Source organism: Carassius carassius, chromosome 7 (genome assembly GCF_963082965.1).
Source record: "Carassius carassius chromosome 7, fCarCar2.1, whole genome shotgun sequence".
In the NCBI taxonomy this organism is placed as follows: Eukaryota; Metazoa; Chordata; class Actinopteri; order Cypriniformes; family Cyprinidae; genus Carassius; species Carassius carassius.
Window position 1 is genome coordinate 23,585,172 of NC_081761.1, and position 20,730 is coordinate 23,605,901.

General features: G+C 41.5%; 1 protein-coding gene across 2 annotated transcripts in view; it reads left to right on the plus strand.

Annotated features, from left to right (window-relative positions):
* The window catches only part of epha6 (eph receptor A6), a 123,215-nt gene that overhangs the window by 78,370 nt on the left and 24,115 nt on the right, over positions 1–20,730 (plus strand). For both annotated transcript variants that reach the window (XM_059554238.1, XM_059554239.1), the window contains exons 4-5: positions 3,347–3,502; positions 5,311–5,646. In XM_059554238.1, the coding sequence (XP_059410221.1) occupies positions 3,347–3,502; positions 5,311–5,646 (492 nt within the window). The remainder of the gene's footprint in view (positions 1–3,346; positions 3,503–5,310; positions 5,647–20,730) is intronic.

Here is a 20,730-nt window from a genome sequence, read left to right on the forward strand (position 1 = left end):
GACATGAGAATGACACCTCGATGCCGAATCACCATCCGCTCTGATTGAGCTAATGTCAACCAATCGTCAATGTGGCTGAGTCGTGAAAGTGTGGGGTGAGAGTGTAAGGTCAGAGGAAGAACCAGTATTGGTAGGCTTTTGCCCCCAAAAGCAAACCTCAGGAACTTTCTATGATGAGAAAGGATGGAGATAAGTAAATTTTTTAGATCAATCATGACACACCAGTCCTCGGACTTGGTCTAAGACACAACCTGTTTGAGTGCGAGCATGCTGAACTTCAGTCCCCTGACTGAGCGGTTCAAAAGATGCAGATCTAAAATAGGACGCAACCCTTGATCCTTCCTCGGAGCAGTGAAGTACCGGCTGTAGGACCCAGACTCTGCAACTTGAGGGGGGACCACCTCGATGGCCTCCGTCCTCAGAGAGTGTCTACTTCTGTTCCATTACCAGAGCCTGCTCGGGACCCACCAGGGTGGGAAAGGCCCCATTGAATTCAGGTGGAGGAGAACCGAACTGGATTCTGTGGCCTCTCACTACAGTGTGCAGGACCCATTGAGACATGTTTGGCAGTAGTTTTCAAACAAATGAAAGTAGTTTAGAACACAAATAGTCTACTAAGGGAATCAGACTCTCGAGACCGATCTCTGGTGTCATCAGAGCAGTTAGCTCTGTGACTTGAAGTGGCAAACCGGCAGGAGACAGGCGAGCTAGCTGCTCTGGAAACCTCTGTGGAGGTTGCGAGCCTCTTAGAGAAGTGTTCACTGAAGACCACTGCACCCTGGAACACTGGAACACCGACAGGGTTGACAGATCGGTGAGAGGAGAGATGGGCACCGTGTAATACAGTGTACACTGCTCTTCGCAAGAGGGTGTCTGTCCTCCAAGGTCCTGAGCCACAGCATCAGGACTCTTAAAGCTGAAGTCTCCTATTAAAAATGATGGTCCTCACGTTGTCTGCTGGGAAGAATAGTCCAGAGCCTGCTCGGGGCAGGACCCAATGAAGCACACTTTTGCAAGGGCTCCCACACGGCCTTGTGACCTCCTAAGGGAACCAGTCTCACGAGATTGATCTGGTACACCTAGAGCAGCTAGCACAGTGCCCTGAAGTGGCGGACTGGCAGGGGATGACCATACTAGCTTCTCTAGAGACTTCTGTAGAGTTAGCGAGCCTCTTAGTACTGCTACGTTTCAGGGCAGTAACTGAGAAAAGTGCTCGCCAGAGACCGCTGCGCCTTGAAACACTGGCAGTATTGACAGATCGATCTCCTAAAGGGCACAGAGGACAGATAGGCCATGTGTAAACTTCTCTTGCACAGAGGGAGCTGGCCCTCAAAAAGTCCTAGGCCTTAGGCCGTCAGGACATTCACAACGAAGACTATCCAGCGAGAATGATGGTCCGCAGAACCGCCTTCCACTAGAAGCCTTTGGCTTGGGAGCGCCACTCTGACGCTAGACTCTGCGGAGTACTAGAAGTGACACCCCCAGCACTAGGGGCTGGAACACAGTAGGCTTGGTACTGCTCCCACCCAGCAGCCCTGGCTGACCACCTCAACCTCCTTAGAGGAAGAGAGGTAAACATATGCTCTCACTCAAGAATTTTTTATCCCAAGAGCCCCTGTATATCTAACTTCTCATAGTCAGATAAATATTTCATTTTATTCTTCAGAATTAAATGTAGTCAAACAACCAGACGAGTAAACACAGTCTGGTGTAGAAAGATTCACATCAAAAACCGAATTGATGTAATATACGCGTTGCCTCAGCAGCGCGCTAGCCGCTCAGTCACACAAACAACATCAATCTCCTCAGAGAAAGATTGCCGCTGCAGCGAGCTCTCACTCAGAGGGGGAAAAACCACAGCGCTGGTCTCCAAGCCTCGAGAATGAGCTCTATATCTAGGGAACATGGGAACACCAGATCAAGAGCAATCCCCGCGGCCTCAGCAGCAGCGGGACCACAATCGCAAGATCACATGCATGGACACCCTCCTTGAAGCATGTCCGGCGAGAGCGGAGCATTTAATAGCGGGAAAAACACAATCAGCACCCGAAAGCTGACTGCGTGAGCTCCACTCCCCATTAATGCTGCTCATCATAATATCAGGCATAATATGCTTGTGTAACTGATGCTTGTGCAACTGTTGCTTGTGCAACTGGCGAGCTCATCGACGCCCTCCATATCAGTCTCCTTGGAGAAAGACAGGCAGAGCGTCGCCCCTCTCCCCGGGGGGAAGTACCGCAGCGTGGGCTTCCAAAATCCCGAGAGCGGGCGCAAGATCTGGTGGTTGAGGAAGATGATAGGGACTCGCCCGTCTACATTCCTTCCACTGGAGAAACGCCAATGAAGGCTCCCTTCTCAAAGAGAGCCTAATGAGAGTGAAACAAAGCAGTAACAAACACTCGCATCATGGGCCGTCAACTCCCTCGAGAACTGATTCTGCGTGCTTGGCTCTACCGCAGACAACACACAAACTGTGTGTGTCCCTACCCCAATATCCTTTTCTTTTGCAGGCAGGGAAAAACACACAGCCTGAATGCTGCCTGCTCTCGCCCAAAACTTCTCTTGACTGAAGCTGTGACATAATGGAGCTTAGCTTAACAAACAACACTAAATAAGACTCACAAACAGTTAGTGACTAACACACACACAAAGCACTTGCTGAATGACAGAAGGCTGACGCCGGTTTCACCGCACTTGTTTTAAGCTTCCTGGTCATTACGTCACCCCACCCAAGACATCTCACCCATCCATTGGACTGATTACACACGTGGTTCAGAGCCGGTCATGCTGAAGGGTGTTCCCAAAGTTTTCCTTTGATGCAGCTCGAGTTCCCTTGAGGAACCAAGGTTTATTTTTTTATTTTTTTTAAGATTAGCCTATTTGCAGTATAGAAGATTTTGAATATATATCAGCATATACAGTATTTGAAATAGAAACCTTGTATAACATTATAAATGTATTTACTGTGACTTTTAATCAATTTAATGCATCCTTTTAATGCATAATACATGCAAGTTTTTTTATTTTTTATATATACATATATATGTAATAATATAATAATAATAAAACAGTCTTACTGACGCCAAACTTGGTAAAATGCACACGTGTTATACTTTAAATTATATATTAAAGTTTTAAAGCCTTTATTATTCTAAAACCTTCTTCATTTGTGATTCCCCCAGCATATATATATATATATATATATATGTGTGTGTGTGTGTGCGATTAACTGTCATTTGATTAAATAATTTGCATACTGTATTATTCAGTTTAATGTTTCAGTTAAATTTATCAATAAATTCTGGAATGCACAGCCTTAACTTTTCTCTTTATGTTTTCTCCACAGCCTGCAGACCCGGGTTCTACAAAGCCTTTGCAGGAAACATAAAATGTTCAAAGTGTCCCCCACACAGTTCCAGCCACACCGAGGGTTCTGCACATTGTCATTGTGAAAAAAACTACTACCGAGCCAGCAAGGACCCTCCCACCATGGCCTGCACACGTAAGTCAGCCTACTGCTCTGATTTCATTCATTTTCCATTTTATTAATATTTTTATTTTCATTTTTTTTTATTTCAATTTTGGTGTGATTTGCAAGCAATGACAAAACAGCACATATGTTTTTTCAAAGTGGTGGCAACTTAAAAAAAATAGGTTAAATAACCAAATAATATTTAAAGGAATAGTTCACCAAAGATATAGATGAGTTTGTTCATCAGAACAGATTTTGATAAATTTAGCATTACATCACTAGTGGGTCCTCTTCAGTGAATGGGTGCCATCAGAATGAGCCCAAACAGCTGATAAAAACTAGTGAAAATAGTCCAAAACAGTGTTAAACAAAATATTTTAGTGGATCTTGATGTGAGAAGAACATGTTTCCCTAACTGAAGCATTATTATGGACTCTGGATTTTGTTTTTTATTTTTATGGATTTTATTCAGAGACAATGGTTTGAATAAAAAACAAAACAAACAAACAACAAAAAAAAAACATCTTGATGGATTCCGTTCTTACAAACCGGCAGGCTTTGGCTTCACAAGACTTTAAGTGATGGATTGAATTGGTGTGGATTAATTGTGGATTATCGTGATGTTTTTATCAACTTTTTGGACTCTCATTCTGACTGCACCCATTCACTGCAGAGGATCTACTAGTGAGCAAGTGATACAATTTTGAATTTCTCCAAAATATCTGAATAAACAAACTCATGAACTAGTCCTTTAAGCAATTTCACACTAGAAGCTAGAGTATGTCCTGTAATATCAGTGTGATCTGATTATCCTAGAAACAAGATGAACACTAAAACTATATTGGAATGATATTAATATTGAAGTTCTCCCGGGTCATTTTCAATACCATCTATAAGTGTGACACAAGAAGATTCCAGCTGCATTTGTATGAAGTGAGAGTGAACGAGTCAGCAGTGTGATAAAGGAGATGAGAATGTTTTCATTGCACCAGTTTCAGTTTCCCGAAGGAGAAATACATATATAAAATAAGATTAAAAAGATAAAGTTCAGTACCAGTGCAGAACAAAAAAATAAATAAATAAATAAAATTAATCAAGAGATTTAAATGAAAATTAATTAATTAAATAAGTATTAATAATTGAGAACGTAATTAAGAAAGAAAAACTAAAGATGAACAATAATACTAAATGTGCCAAAAATAGTGATAATGAGCATACATTTTCTCTCTCATCATTCTCATTTCTGATTCTATCAATTAGAATTCCAGTTATTTCAGTCTTCTGCTTCATAACCCTCTTCCCTTTTCCTACTTCTGCCCCCCATCGTCATTACCCAAATTATTCACCAAACTCAATCTTTTCAACACCAGCAGCAATCTGCATTAAAAACAGGAGAGGAGGAATAATTACTTCCTTGTTATTCACGAGTGGGTGCAATTATCATTAACTATGATGATCATGTCTAGGACATATTCTCATTATCATCATTAGCTGGGTCTGGGAAACAGCAGATAAACGCAGACTTCCTTGTTTCTGGCTCTGAGCCGGAATTTTATAGGAAGCAGAACCCAGGGTACTAGAGCAGAGACATTTGTATATCAGTGAATCCAGAGGGAGGGAGTGAAAGAGAGATGGCAAACGCTCTTGAGTGTTTTTTAAGGCTTTGAAATTATTCGTTAGTATTGCATATGTACCATTTTTAAGAGAGCGGAAAAAAGGTCAAAATTCTTAATCTGCATAATATTATGCTCAAATAGGCGGTTTTTTTTTCTCACAGGAGGATTTCTGTCAGCATGATAATTATGGTTACTAATGAGTCAGGTGTGTCTTTTTTTTAGGACCACCCTCCTCTCCTCGAAACTTGGTTTTTAACATCAATGAGACCGCCCTCTTTCTGGAGTGGACTCCGCCCAGTGACACAGGTGGTCGGAAGGATGTAAGCTATAATGTGTTCTGTTTCCGATGCGGGGCTGATGGTCAGGCCTGCGAGGCATGCAACAGCAACGTGCGCTTCATACCCAAACCCACGGGCCTCACTAGCACCTCTGTGGTGGTCCAAGACTTTGTGGCGCATGCCAATTACACATTCCAAATCGAGGCTCTGAATGGAGTGTCGGGTTTGGGCAGATCCGAGAGACAGCTTGCCAATATCACCGTCAGCACAGAGCAGGCTGGTGAGTAGAGATTTTTTAACACTGAACTGACTCGAACTGAACAGGGGATCGCTGATGTTCTAGACTTTTTTAAGTTGAAAGTTATGTTTGACGATATACTCATAAACAAGGTTCACATTACAGAAGAGTATAGGACTAAACGGACATCTGCATGTGATTCTGATTAATTAAAAATTATACATTCATAAAGAAAGTATTCATTAATTATAAAGTTATAGTTATAATCAGTATAGTATAGGGAAAAAATACTTACAAAATTAAATTAAATTAAATTCAGTTACATTAAATTAAAGTTTGGGATCAGTACAATTTTTTAAAGAAATTAATCATTTTAATCAGCAAGGATACATTAAATCAACCAACAGATACACTAAAACATTTCTAAAGTTATGAAATATTTCTATTTCAAGTAAATGCCATTCTTTTGAACATCCTATTCAGTTACCATTTTGTGTAACTGTGTATTAGTTTCAACAAAAATATGAAGCAGCATGATTGTTTTTAACATTGCTAATAATAAGAAATGTTTATTGAGCTGCAAATCAGAATATTAGAATAATTTCTGAAGGAACGTGTGACACTGAAGACTGGAATAATGGCTGCGATAATTCAATTCAAGTTTATTTGTATAGCGCTTTTTACAATACAAATCGTTACAAAGCAACTTTACAGAAAATTATGTTTCTACAATATTTAGTAGTAGCTTATAAGTGGTGACTGTCAGTTTGTGCATGTATGACAGGATTTTTAGAAAAATTAGTACAAGACGTAGTGAGCCAGACGATGAACATTATTAATATTATTAATAATTAATAATTATTATATGATGCAGTCACACTTGTAGCAAGATTTGTTAGTTCTGTTTGTTGATTCAGGGTTCTGTTTGTTGATTCAACTTCACAGCAGTAAATTAAATTGTAAGATATGGTAGTATTCAATTTGTAGATTTTATTTGATTAGAGGTGCAGTGTGTAGATTTTAGCGGCATCTCCCCTCCCTTTAGAGAAGCTACGGTGGCCGACACGGGCAAAGATTGGTCATTGGTAAAGACAGGAGAGAGCAATGAGATTTCTTTACAAAGGTAAATTAAGTTATTATATTTACATTATTTAATAAATTGATGCTATTGCGAATGCTAATGTACTTGTTCATCATTGTGTCAGTGTTTTATTTGCAAGAACAACAAAGTTACGAAACGCACTCAGTTGAGCAGTTTGTCCATTTAAGGCTACTCTAGAAACATGATGGCGACTTCCGTATAAGGGGACCGGCGGTGTATGTAGATATAAATTGCTCAATCTAAGGTAATAAAAACATAACGGCTCATTAAGTAAGGTCTTTATACACCTCTGAAAACACAGTTATGTATATTATATTGCATTTCTGTAAACAGATCATTGTAAATATTACACATTGCACCTTTAAATATTTTATAATATTACTTTTTTTTGCTGAATTTTTGAACAATTAAGTATAGCACTGGTGTAATAAAAAAATAAAATAAAAAAAAACTTACAGACCCCAAACTTTGGAACAGTAAACATATGCATTCTTATCTACTTGGTTATTATTGGTCCAATTTGTTGTTAATCTCAAACAGTCATTCCAATCTCTGCCTCCTGATGTTCTGAGCATTAGACCTGCTAGAACACTTTCCCAGTCTGTAAAAAAAAAAAAAAAAAACATACATTGGCACAAGGTATTCATAACTATTGCCATGCTAGCCAGACTCTCATCGTTCATCATGATAATGATGATAACTGCAAATTTCATTTCATCCTGGAGAGGCATTGTCTCAGCACATCAAATGCGGGATGTCTCCTGGCCTAAGCTCAGTTTCACACTAATAGAGACACACGGCTTTATCTAAAAGCCTGCTGTCTTCCTCTATCTGGCTGCTGTATCCGCAGATATGGCCAAACTTCATTATTAGAATCTGCCCAAGTCTCCACAGGACAGCTCTCTCGACTCTCAAGACTTATTCTCACATCGTTTTTATCAATTTCCCAGTGTGTGTGTCCATTTCCTGTTCTCTGACTGATGATTCTCTGCTCATTGGCTGGATTGTGCATCAGATTCATTGGTTTGTGTTTTGGTAAAGCAGAGCGATTCAACCATTTCCTTATCTTTGGTTATTGTTGCGATCGGAACCCTGAGAAACACAGGAGACGAGAGATCCAAACGCAGTGTGGGTTTATTTGGGTAATCCAACTCAGAATCCAACATGCAGGGGTCAAAACCAAAAATCCAAACAAACAAACAAACAAATAAACAGGAAAGGAATAGGAACAGGAGTAGAACCTAGAAACTCGGAATGCGAGGAAACTGGGTGACGGAAGGAAAGGACTCCATCCAGACAAACAGAAAAGGACTGGTTAATATAGGGAGGATAATGACTAACAAGTTAAGACACCTGAGTGCAATTAACAGGAGTGCAATTAATGTGATGACGGGACAAGGCTTTGTGGGAATTGTAGTGCCTACGGTGAGGTGCCTATGGGGAAGTGAGACCACTAGCGGAGACTCAGGGAAACAGAGACCAGACAGCGTGACAGTTATCCAGATGTCTCCTTTAAAGGAACAGTGTGAAGTACAATTTGTTGATTTTTTTGTCTGGAGAAGTGTGAGAGGTTAAAAGTCATATCTTGACCAGGTGGTCTTATACTCTGTTGGCAGGGTCATTTTATCCTTTGTAAAGACAGAGGCTCATCAGCATCAGTGTCATTGAGGAGGAAAGATTGATTGATATGATCAACCTGCCTCATGAGCTGTAATCACAGTGAAGAGCTTCACACCCATCCTTCAAGCCCTCAATCTACCACCTGTGGAGAGGGAAAGAGACAGAGCATAGGGAAGAAATTGAGCTGCACAGTGTATATATAGTATCTGAAAATATTCAGAGCACTTTTGTAGAGACTTAAATTCATTTTCAAAATATATGAATTGTATTGATTTAGAGCTGGGACTCCTAAATGGGCAAACATAATTAAAATTCTGTCATCATTTACTCACCGTCATAATGCGCCAAACCTGTATTACTTTCTTTCTTTTACATAACACAAGATATTTTGAAGAGATCTGAGTAGGCCTAGTCCGAGTCAAGACTGAGTCTAAATTATTTTTTTAGTCCAAAACTATGAAAATGTGGTCTTGGACCTGGTCTTGAGATGAACTTGAGAGACTATTCCTTTAAAATACTGTATTGACATAATTTATGATGATTATGTTGCATAGGTGATAAAATAATTATTGTTGATGTACAGAATCAAATAATTGAATATTTGCCAAACAATTACATGTAAATGTATAAGTGAATGAATGAATGCCTGCATGAATAAATATAAATAAATAAATAAAATACGGCTGACAACAGCTTAATATTGTATCATTTAAAACATAAAATGAGTTTGAGATCTAATTGGCAGCCCCCTTTTAAGAAACCTGATCTAGATAACAAAGTATCAAACTGAGTGTCATCTGCAAATAAAAGATACTGGACTTTTTCTTGCAGTTTTTGCAATTACCAAACCATCTTATCCATTAAAGGGCAGCTATTATGCAAAATCCACTTTTACATGGTGTTTGGACATAAATGTGTTTTGACAGTGTGTGAACACAATCATCTTACAATGATAAAAATCCACCCACTCCTCATTTTTGAATCCCCTTTAAACCAAGCCAGTCTCACTAGGCCTGCTGTTTTGATTCTCATGCAGTGTGATGTCACATTGCATAGGGCCGGGCCATGGGAGTTAATTGACAGCCCTGCATTGCTCCAGTTTCCACCCTCAGTGGTTACTCTGTCCTCCAATTTTCTCCGTCCTCGAGCAGCTGTAACGTCAACAATGTCTCATAAGCTATCCCGATGCGATGTTTGGATGTAAAACTGAACATAAGAGTCATGTCCTTATAGTGCTTAGCATTTTAACCGTATTTGTGTGCGTACATTAAGTATTTTTTTTAGCTGATCAGCGCCACACTTGTGAGATTAGTTTGCGCCATTTAAGCTTGAGATTTGTTTGGTAGTGTGGTCATGCAGCTTGGTCAGTTGACCCACGCTGATGACAGGTCAGCGCAGCGCGAGCTCTATAACATTGCACTGTTTCGTCCTACTTTCAGTGCATTTGGCTTTCCATATGTACAGTTGAACACCGGTTCTCTCGCTCTCTGTTATGTTGCTTCAACCAGCTGTTTATTGCTGTAGATATGCAATGCAGAGAGACATATACGTGACGCCGTCTTCTGGAGACAGGGCGGGAATATGCAGCTCATTTGCATTTAAAGCGATACACTCCAAAACAGCTCTTTTTTTTTTAAGACGTGCGTCAAAAAGGACATTTTCCAGCTGTTATAATAAATGATCTGATGGGTATTTGGGGCTGAAACTTCACAGACACATTCTGGGGACACCCAAGATCAATATTACATCTTGTAAAAAGGGGCATAATAGGTTCCCTTTAAAAAGGTAATTTTTAGAGGGATTTGTGAAGCCCTAGCAAATACGTAAGTCTCCTAGCAGAGCAACCACAGGTCTAGTTCATCAAATCAACAAGGAACACAGTCTACTAAATTCTACAACCAGAGAGTGTCCAATTTTTGTTTGCTTCAAAGTTATGAATGATCAATTATATATATATATATATGCATCTACACAATTGTAACCTCAATGCTTTAAATTATTTTACTGATTTTCTGTAGAGCTCAGTTGCCAAAGGTAAAACCCATAGCTCATTACAGTATAACATTTGCAGTACAGCAAATCTTCCTCTCCGGTGTCTATTTAGCTCCACATCAAATGTTAATAGAGGTCAGGTTGGGAGTTGTGACCGTGGGGCTGGGCTGGACTCTGTTGAGGAATCCCAAAAGGGTGATGATGGGGCAAGAGGCTAACAACCCTCAAGTTTCCCCACCCATACTAACTAGAACCAGTGCAGTATTAATGAGCAGAAAGTGCTGGAGAAGAGCAGAGGCTGTTGCCATGCAGACGGCTAAGCCAAAGCATCATGATTCAAGAGATCCAAACAAGCCTTAATGATGAACTCTCACTGCCACTCAGAGACGTTAATATTACATCAAAAATATCAGCTCTCAGCTCCTCACACGGTGACTGAAGCATGTTTAATAGATCTGAAACTTCTTTCTTCCCTCTGTGAACCCCTGCTAACCTGAAGCGGTGAGTGAAACACAACAACCTTGAGTTAATTTGCACAAGGAGTCAATGTGTTTCATATACCATTTAAAGCAACAGTGTGTAACTTCTTTTTTTTCTTTGATATGGGTCAAAGATGAGACATCCCATTATGACGTCTGCTTTACAATTAATTCACAAAAAAATTATTTTATGCACATGGAAAGCATATTCAATTCAAGTAAAACTTCTACTTTAATGTTTCAAATTACTTTGAAGAAAACAAAATGTCAAAAACAGGTAAAAAAATGTTCCATCATCATTCTGTTACAGTCTCTCAGACAAAGGTGAGGCAGACTTGGATAATCCACAAAGAAAAGGTCTTTATATAATAATTCACAAGCGAAACAGGCAAGGAAATAATAAGGGTAGTTGTAACATTCATACCATGAGACAATAACCGACAAAATACTGAACAGAAAGAAGACTTTAAGTAAGGCATCTGATAAGTGGAAAACAGGTGGAGGGAGTTAACGAATAATGACTAATGAGCAAATTAATCAAAAACCATAGAAACAAGTCACAGAAAACTAAACCAAATCAGATCATGACTATAACAGTTCACCCCCTCCCGGGACGGCACGTCCTTGTGCCGACGAAAAAAGTCCAACAGATGAGGGAGGGTGGGGTTCAAAAGGCAGGCGTGGGGCAGGCAATGGGAAGGCAATGGAGAGGGATTATAGTCCATAGTGGCAGGCTGGAGTGGATGGAGGGAGGAGCCAGGCAGGAGCCTGGAGCAGCAGGAGCCAGATGGAAATCCAGGGGCCAGCCAGGATAGTGGCTCACAGAGGAGTCGACAACAGGAGGAGCCATGGTGGAGGAGGGGCCGACAACACCAGGGGGCCAACTGACAGAGACGATGGATGAGGAGCCAAGGATGGAGCCGAGCAGACGGAGAGCCAGGGTGACACTGAGGATTTGGAGAGCCAGGGCGGAGCTGAAGGCTCGGGTGACCGAGGCGGATGCGGGGCTTAGGAAGTCCAGGGCAGAGCGACCGTGGATAGAGGTGGAACTAGAGGAAAGGAGGAGCCTGAAAGAGCCAGAGGTACGGAGTGACAGTCGAAGCCAGCAGAGTGGAGTCCCGAGGCAACAGATGGTCAACGACTGACCAAGGTGGAGCTGGAGGGATAAGGGAGCCTGGTGGAGCTGGTTGGGATGACGAGCCACAGTGGAGATGAGTAGTGGAGATCTCTTTGCTCTGTGCAGCAGGATGAACGTTGGCTGGTCTCTGGTTCGGGAGTGGGGCTGGAGATATCCTCCTCAGTGGGGCAGATGGTGAATGGTGATCCATTAATCTCCAGCACCCACTCCATGAAAGAGGCAAAACCTCCTTGGGACCGTTCGCTGAAAGGCGTGCGTTACATCGCTCATTCAGGCTGGTGACGTAGAATACACAGAGTGAGCTGTCCAGGAAGTGGGTAAGGCATGCCAGATCTAAAAAGTCCCTGGTATGGTCCTCCAGTGAACAGTCTTGTTGCTCCAGACAAAGGAGTTGTGCGGCAGGTATAGCCTTTCTGGAAGCAAAACAAAAAGGAAAGAAAAATGCAGCTATATTAAATACTTTGTTGGTCGGTTATTTTGTTACAGTCTCTCAGAGGAAGGCAAGGATAATCCACAAAGAAAGGGTCTTTAATATAATAATCCACAAGCGAACAGGCAAGGAAATAACTCAGGGTAGTTGTAACGTTCATAGCACGAAACAATAACGGACAAAATACTGAACAGAAAGAAGACTTTAAGTCATCTGATAAGTGGAAAACAGGTGTAGGGAGTTAACTAATACTGACTATGGCTGGAGAAAGGTAATCACAGAAAACTAAAACTGATCATGACCATAACACATTCAGCATAACATAGTTTCTCTCCAGGAACTCGAGCTGCGTCGAACACTTTGGGGAAACGCCTTTGGCAAGATCAACTCTGAATATCGTGCTGCGTATGATTTCACGTGCGCTTCAATCCCGGAGGGCTCTCTTCGAGAAGTGAGCCTTCGCCAGTGTTCCTCGAGATACCGGTCCTGCTTTCGACGAGGCGGAGCGGTGCCGGCATTCGTTGGGTTCGCAGATCGATCTGATGGAGGGAATGGAGATAGGCACGTCCTTATCTCCTACCTTACCCATCAGATCTGCCCGTTTCCTAGGTTCGGAAGCCCGAGCTTCGGTTCTTCCCCCCGAGCATCGGGCTTGACGCTCTGCCTTTCTTTCTCCGAGGAGATTGACACGGAGGGTGTCGGAGAGCTTGTAGTTGCACATACATAAAGTTGCATAAGCACCAGTATACAACAAACAGTGTTAGGCCTAACATTATACGGGCTGCGTTAATGAGCAGCTATTAAATCTCCGAGGGGATTAATATTGTTTGTGTGACTAAGCTATTCGCGTGCTGTCGAGGCAACGCGTGTATTACATCATTTTCAGTTTTGATGTGAATTTTTCCATACCCGACAGCTTGTCTGGTTGTTTAAACTCCATTTAATAAGGAGGAGTTAGTTCTATCACTTCAATGTGTACTTTATCACAATCTAGACCGTGTTTACTTGTCTGATTGTTTGATTACATCAAATTCTGAGAAATTTAATGACTTTGAGAAGTCAATATATCACTTAAATGTGTACTTGATCACAATCTAGACCGTGTTTACTTGTCTGATTGTTGGATTGTATTAGATTCTGAGGAATCTAATGACCATTATCTAACTTCAAGAAGTTCAATATCTCACTTCAATGTGTATTGTATCACAATCCAGACCGTGTTTACTTGTCTGATTGTTTGATTGCATTAAATTCTGAGGAATATAATGACAGTTATTTAACTTGTGAAGTTATATGTACTGGAGGGACTGCTGGGCGGGAGAAGCCCCCTCCGTGTACAAACAGAGCGTGGCTGCCCGTGTTCCCCGCTTCGGGACCAGAGGCTGAAGCAACGTTCTTGGCCAGCGACTTCTCAACCTAATCGGAATCCGATGGAGCCGTACTTCAGGCTGGGAGGTCTACGGCCAAGAAGTCATGAAGCATTTCGGTCACGACTACAGAGGGCGGCCCCTACTGGAGTAGAGCGGTGTCCACCTCATTACACTGTGCCGTCTCACCCTCGGGAGGTGGGTCTGCCAACCCTTCCAGAGTTTCAGATCCGAGGACTGGTTTGTCACAATAGATCGCAGAGACGCATACCTCCATATATCCATCCTTCCACAACACAGGAAGTTTCTGAGGTTCACTTTCGGGGGCAAAGCCTACCTATATCGAGTACTTCCCTTCGGCCTTGCACTCTCACCTCAGACGTTCACGAAATGTGTAGATGCGGCTTTGGTTCCCCTCCATATAAAGGCCATTCGCATTCGGAACTATATCGACGATTGGTTGATTTTAGCTCAATCAGAGCAAATGGCGGTTCGACATCGAGATGTCGTTCTCTCACATATGGGGGAGCTGGGTTTGAGACTGATTGCCAAGAAGATTGTACTTTCTCCAGTTCAGAGAACCACCTATCTAGGCGTAGTGTGGGATTCGACCACGATGCAGGCACGTTTGTCTCCTGCTCAGATCGAGTCAATCCTTACCTCAGTCAAGAGAGTCAGAGAAGGCCAGTCACTCACTGTCAAGCAGTTTCAGAGACTGTTAGGGCTTATGGCAGCTGCGTCCAACGTGATACCTTTTGGCCTCCTGCACATGAGACCCCTACAGTGGTGGCTCAAGACCAAGGGATTTTCCCTGAGGGGGAATCCATTACGAACTATCAAGGTCACGCGGCGATGCCTTCATGCCTTAGACATATGGAAGATACCTTGGTTCTTGAATCAGGGCCCGGTGATGGGAGCTTTTGGTCGCTGTGTAACGCTAGCGACAGACGCGTCCCTCACCGGTTGGGTTGCGGTCATGAGTGGCCACCCTGCCCGCGATGTCTGTGGAGCGGTCGCCATCTGACATGGCATACCAGTTGTCTAGAGACGCTAGCTGTGCATCAAGCATTGAAATATTTTCTCCCAGACCTGAGAGGTCACCATGTGTTGGTGCGCACCAACAACACATTGGCGATCTCTTATATCAGTCACCAGAGAGATCTGCATTCGCGCCCCTTGTACAAGCTGGCACACCAGATCCTTCTGTGGTCCCAGGACAAACTCCTCTCGTTCAGAGCAGTGTATATTCCTGGGAGATTGACTGTGGGAGCAGACATACTGTCAAGACAGGGGCCGAGGCCTGGGGGGGCTTCACACCGAGGTGGTGAAGTAGATATGGAGAGTTTTTGGACCTCTCTGCGACTCAAGAGATATCGCAATGTCCCCTCTGTTTCTCTCTAGTTCATCCAGCTCCTCTGGGACTGGACCCTATGGTACAGACCAAGCTGAGGCTTCGTCTATACGCCTTTCCCCCTATCGCTCTGCTCCCGGGAGTTCTGGCGAGAGTACGCCGGGATGGGGTCCGTTTTCTATTAGTAGCCCCGTTCTGGCCGGGCCCAGTATGGCTTGCAGATCTGATCTCTCTCCTCGACGGCTCTCCATGGGAGAGTCCGATCAGGACAGATCTATTCTCACAGGCGCAGGGCAAAATAATTCACCCTCGCCCGGAGTTGTGGAAGTTGTGGATGTGGCCCCTGAGGGGGCACAGTTCATAGCTTCCGGTCTCTCAACCGAGGTTGTTGAGACCCCCCTCCAATCCAGAGCCTCCTCTACGAGGAAACTTGTATGCCCTGAGGTGGAAGCTCTTCACCTCATGGTGCAGAGACCGCCAGCTTAACCCTGTTAACTGCCCAGTTGGTACAGTTCTTGAGTTTCTCCAAGCTAGGCACTCTGCTGGGTTAACTCACTCCCCCTTAAAGGTGTACGTGGCGGCCATAGCTGCTTACCATGTCCCTTTCAATGGTCAGTCAGTGGGAAGACAGCCCCTAGTTAGATGTTTCCTCCACGGTGCGCTGAGGCTGAGACCTCCAGTACGGTCCTGTTTTCACCCCTGGGACTTGGTTGTGGTGTTAGAGGCTGTTTGTAAAGCTCCATTTGAGCTGATTCATGATATCGCATATAGACATTTGACCCTTAAGACTGCCCTATTACAGGCTATTACTTCTCTAAAGACAGTTGGAGACCTTCAGGCCCTCTCGGTGGCCCCTACCTACTTAGACTTTGCCCCTGGTATGGCCAAAGCATTTTTATAAATCAGACCAATTGCTTGTTTGCTACGGTCTTCCTAAAAAGGGTTTTCCTGCCTCTAAGCAGACCCTAAGTCATTGGATAGTCGAGGCTATCAACGTCTCCTATGAGTCCTCTGGTCTTCCCCTTCCTTTGTGAGCCAAGGCTCACTCCACTCGGGGGAATGGCTGCCTCTAAGACCTTCTTAGTAGGTGTGTCCCTCTTGGACATCTGCAACGCTGCGGTATGGTCCACGCCCTCTACATTTGCCAGATTCTACAATCTCGATATGCGAGCCGCTCCTGGCTCTTCTGTCCTCTTGCCTTAGCTGTGCTCTTCGGATACACACTAGGCAGGGGCTTGGAAGTCTGGCAGCGTTGGGACATCGTTCCCCAAAGCGTTCGACGCAGCTCGAGGTCCTGAAGAGGAACTCCTCTAGGTTACGAATGTAACCCTAATTCCTCGAAGGAACGAGATGCTGCTTCGCATAGCCATACTCCCGGCACCCCTGCCAGCGCTTGCTTCCCTACTCGAAGCTGAAGTCAGCTGCGTGGCATGTGCCTTTATAGCTTCCTGGTCGCTACGTCACCCCGCCCGTGACGTCTCGCCCTTCCATTGAACAGAATGCACATCATATTCAGAGTTGATCTTGCCAAAGGCGTTTCCTCAAAGCGTTCGACGCAGCGTCTTGTTCCTTCGAGGAACTAGGGTTACATACGTAACCTAGAGGCGTTATTCTTACCTGTACTTATATATATAAAAAAAAAAGATTATACAATTTTTTTATAGATTTTGAATGATTAAAACCTTGACAAATGGAAAAATCTAGTGTGTTAAGGGTAGTGGCAAAGATTTGTAAATATGTAAAATTACAATTAATTAGTTTTGGGGGGGATGCACTGTGAGTCTTTTAATGACGTCCAGTGATTTCTAATTGTTATATAAACTATTGTTACACTGAACAACATTTTAGTGAATGTTTTCTGTAAATCATTGTAAAAAATATATTTATTTATTTATAAATGAAAAGTTTAGGTGCAAAGGCCTCTAAGTGCCATCCAAAACTTTCTTCTAAAATGAGCATTTTCATTAGACTCCTAAGTTCAGTAAGGTTAATCTATAGGTCCTTTTCTATTCTATTTAAGTGAAATAACTAAACATAAATATAAATATATATGTATATATATATAATAAAACCAATTTCAGACGCACTTAGAGGCTTTTGCATCTGAATTCTTCATAAGTATTTAATTTTTTTTATTTTTAAGAAGCCTGTTTGAAAGGCCTTTTTTTTTTGTGCAATTATGTTTGGTCTTACTAATGGTAGCGAAAATAAAACACTGCAACTTTAAATGAGCTCAGCCAATACAGGCTTTAAGCTTACAGTATGATGCAACTGTACAGTAATGTGAAATGCGTTAAGCTCTTTTGTGGAGTTTTCAATGCATTTTTTGGTCAACACAAAGTGCAGTCATTCACTGTAAACATAAAGCGTTATTGGGGCTGGCAGGTGTTTTTTGACCCAGACGTGTCTTTAAGGAGAAGCCCACAGCCAGAGTGAGTTACAGCACAAAATACTGTCAGACTGAAATCTTGTGTGAGAAATACTAGTGGAGAACTCAAAGTGCTACAGACATTAATGCTGAACACGGTTTCTGTGCTGCCCTTGCTTTTGGATTGGTGGGTGGATGGCATGTTTTAGATATGTGTGTTTGAGGCTTTCCTGGAGAGTGGATGAGTTTGTGTGAGACATATGAAATGTAAATGTTCTCTCCAGGGGCTGAGTGGCTACATGTTGTGCAGTTCCGAACTCTGAATTCTATATTTATTTATTATTTTTATTCTTTGGATAGAGTTGTCAAAAGCAAGGTGTCAGAATGTTTGTGGGCTTGCATAATGTCAGAGGAACTCTCAATAACATAGCAGGCACACACACACATGCTTGGACACACTGATATATGCATGCATATCCATGTGTACCTGCACACTATGCTGACACATTGGCAGGCCGACAAGACAAGCACGCACACACATTTTCCCCGAGTCCTCCGGCGTTTATACATGTTCGCTCACAACCATTTCTGCCAGCAGTGCTGGTTTTTAACAGGTTCATTCTCTGAAACAGCTTACCAATGCTGCCACTGGCTTATTTAGGTGCTAATGTTTTGTTTTCCCACAGTGTAGTTACGTAATCTTTTTCCCACACCAAAAAACAAAACAAAAAAAAACTAACAAACAAAAAAAACTTAAATCAGCCTAGCTATTCTGATTTAAGCTGGTCTTGCAGCCTGACCCATCTGGGAAATCAAGCAAGATTTTTTTTTCCCTAACAGGGATTCTGAAACTATAATTATATAAAAACAATTTCCACATAGTTGCAATGATTACTTTAACAATAAAACTGTGATGAAGTGGTATTATTCAACCCTCTCATATAGAAATGTAAATAAGGACATGTATTGCCCTATATCAAGAGTAATATTTTTGAGCATGTTATCTATATAGGCGATTTGAAATTTTCACACATGTACGTTCTCTAGGTAGATTAATATATTCCTATAAAATCCCAAAAGTAAAATTTGTATGCATCAATCAAATCTGTGATGATTTTTTTTTAGCTTTTGTTATATGTAGCAACCATATGCCAACAACATATACAGTATATATATATATATATATATATATAGATCAAAGATTTATTATACAATTGTATTATTTTTTTCCCCAAAATGCAATAAATCCATGATACTTTTTTTTCTCAGAATGCAATAAATCCATTGAATCAATATGAAAGTTATTTTTCATAATGAAACTGATGAAAATACACAACACAGTAGGTTGATCCACATATGACAGCCTCTGAACTTGGTCAATACTAATCTTATATACAGGCACTGGACTAAAAATACATTTATCAGTCATCGCTCCCAGAATGAATCCATCAGGTCATCTTGTTAATGCTATAAATTATTAATTAATTAAAGCAATAAAATAAAATTTCATTATGAACAAGAACATGAACAACAATCTCACATTAGACCACAGAAAAATGACCACCAAACCACCAAAATGACATTTCCCTAACATTTAACTTCCAAAAGGTCATTCATATTTGCTATGTTACATTCATTTAGTTGACTAGTGCTTTGTGCTGCATTAACAAAAACATAAATGGCATTAATAAAAACACTAACACTGACAAGCTACGCAATATCGCGTTCATAATCGAATGCGATTCATCTAATGAGCACGATATAGTGTAGCTTGTCGGTGATCTACAGCTCTGTGTATTAAATACATCTGAATAATTTCCACCTAAAAGCACTTGATGGAGATTTACCGGTATTATTAATCACAGAACCAACTTTACTGACAAGATGCGCATGACAGTCACATGCGATTTATCTTGCAGCCCTTGTTTGTTGATCACAAAGTACTAAGTAAATGAGGAAAACATGACCTAATAACTCTGCGAATATTAAAAATAAAAATTAAATTTCAATACCGACCAGATACAACACTGATTTGGGTGGAAACTTTTTATTTTTTTAATGGCGTTAATTGTTGAACTTACAAAATGAACTTAAATGATCTTGGCAAATATATATATATATATATATATATATATATATATTTTTTTTTTTTTTTTTTTTTTTTTGTTGTTGTTGTTGTTGTTGTTTTATTTATTTTTTATATACTTTATCTTTTATAGTTACTTATATAGTATCAACATATATTGACAGGTTTTTGAATGGATATACATGTATGACATATACTGTATGTCCAAAAAATGTATTATGCATACATAGATACTGTACAGGCTAGATACTGTATGTTAATATATAAAGCTCCAATTTCTTATAGGCTCCATGTGTGTTGTATCTCATATAAGAATATATTATATAGAGAGAAATTGCTTATGCTACTTATATTACATTTGTATATAAACCATTATCACAAATGTTCTTCAAGCTTCTTACAGTGGGTACTGAAAATATTCAGACCACCTTAAATTTTTCACTCTTTGTTATATTGTGGCCATTTGCTAAATTAAAATTAAGTTATTTTTTTTTATGTACACACAGCACCCCATATTGACAGAAAAACACAGAATTGTTGACATTTTTGAGAATCATGAGGTCAAAGGAACTGCCTGAAGAGCTCAGAGAATTGTGGCAAGGCACAGATCTGGCCAAGGTTACAAAAAAAAAAAAAAAAAATCTGCTGCACTTAAGGTTCCTAAGAGCACAGTGGCCTCCATAATCCTTAAATGGAAGACGTTTGGGACGACCAGAACCCTTCCTAGAGCTGGCCGTCCGGCCAAACTGAGATATCAGGGGAGAAGAGCCTTGGTGAGAGAGGTAAAGAAGAACCCAAAGATCACTGTGGCAGAGCTCCAGAGATGCAGTCGGGAAGTGGGAGAAAGTTGTAGAAAGTCAACCATCACGGCAGCCCTTCAACAGCCAGGGCTTTATGGCAGAGTGGCCTGACGGAAGCCTCTCCTCAGTGCAAGACACATGAAAGCCCCCATGGAGTTTGCTAAAAAACACCTGAAGGATTCTCTGGTCTGATGAAACCAAGATAGAACTTTTTGGCCTTAATTCTAAGCGGTATGTGTGGAGAAAACCAGGCATTGCTCATCACCTGTCCAATACAGTCCCAGCAGTGAAGCATGGTGGTGGCAGCATCATACTGTGGGGGTGTTTTTCAGCTGCAGGGACAGGACGACTGGTTGCAATCAAGGGAAAGATGAATGTGGCCAAGTACAGGGA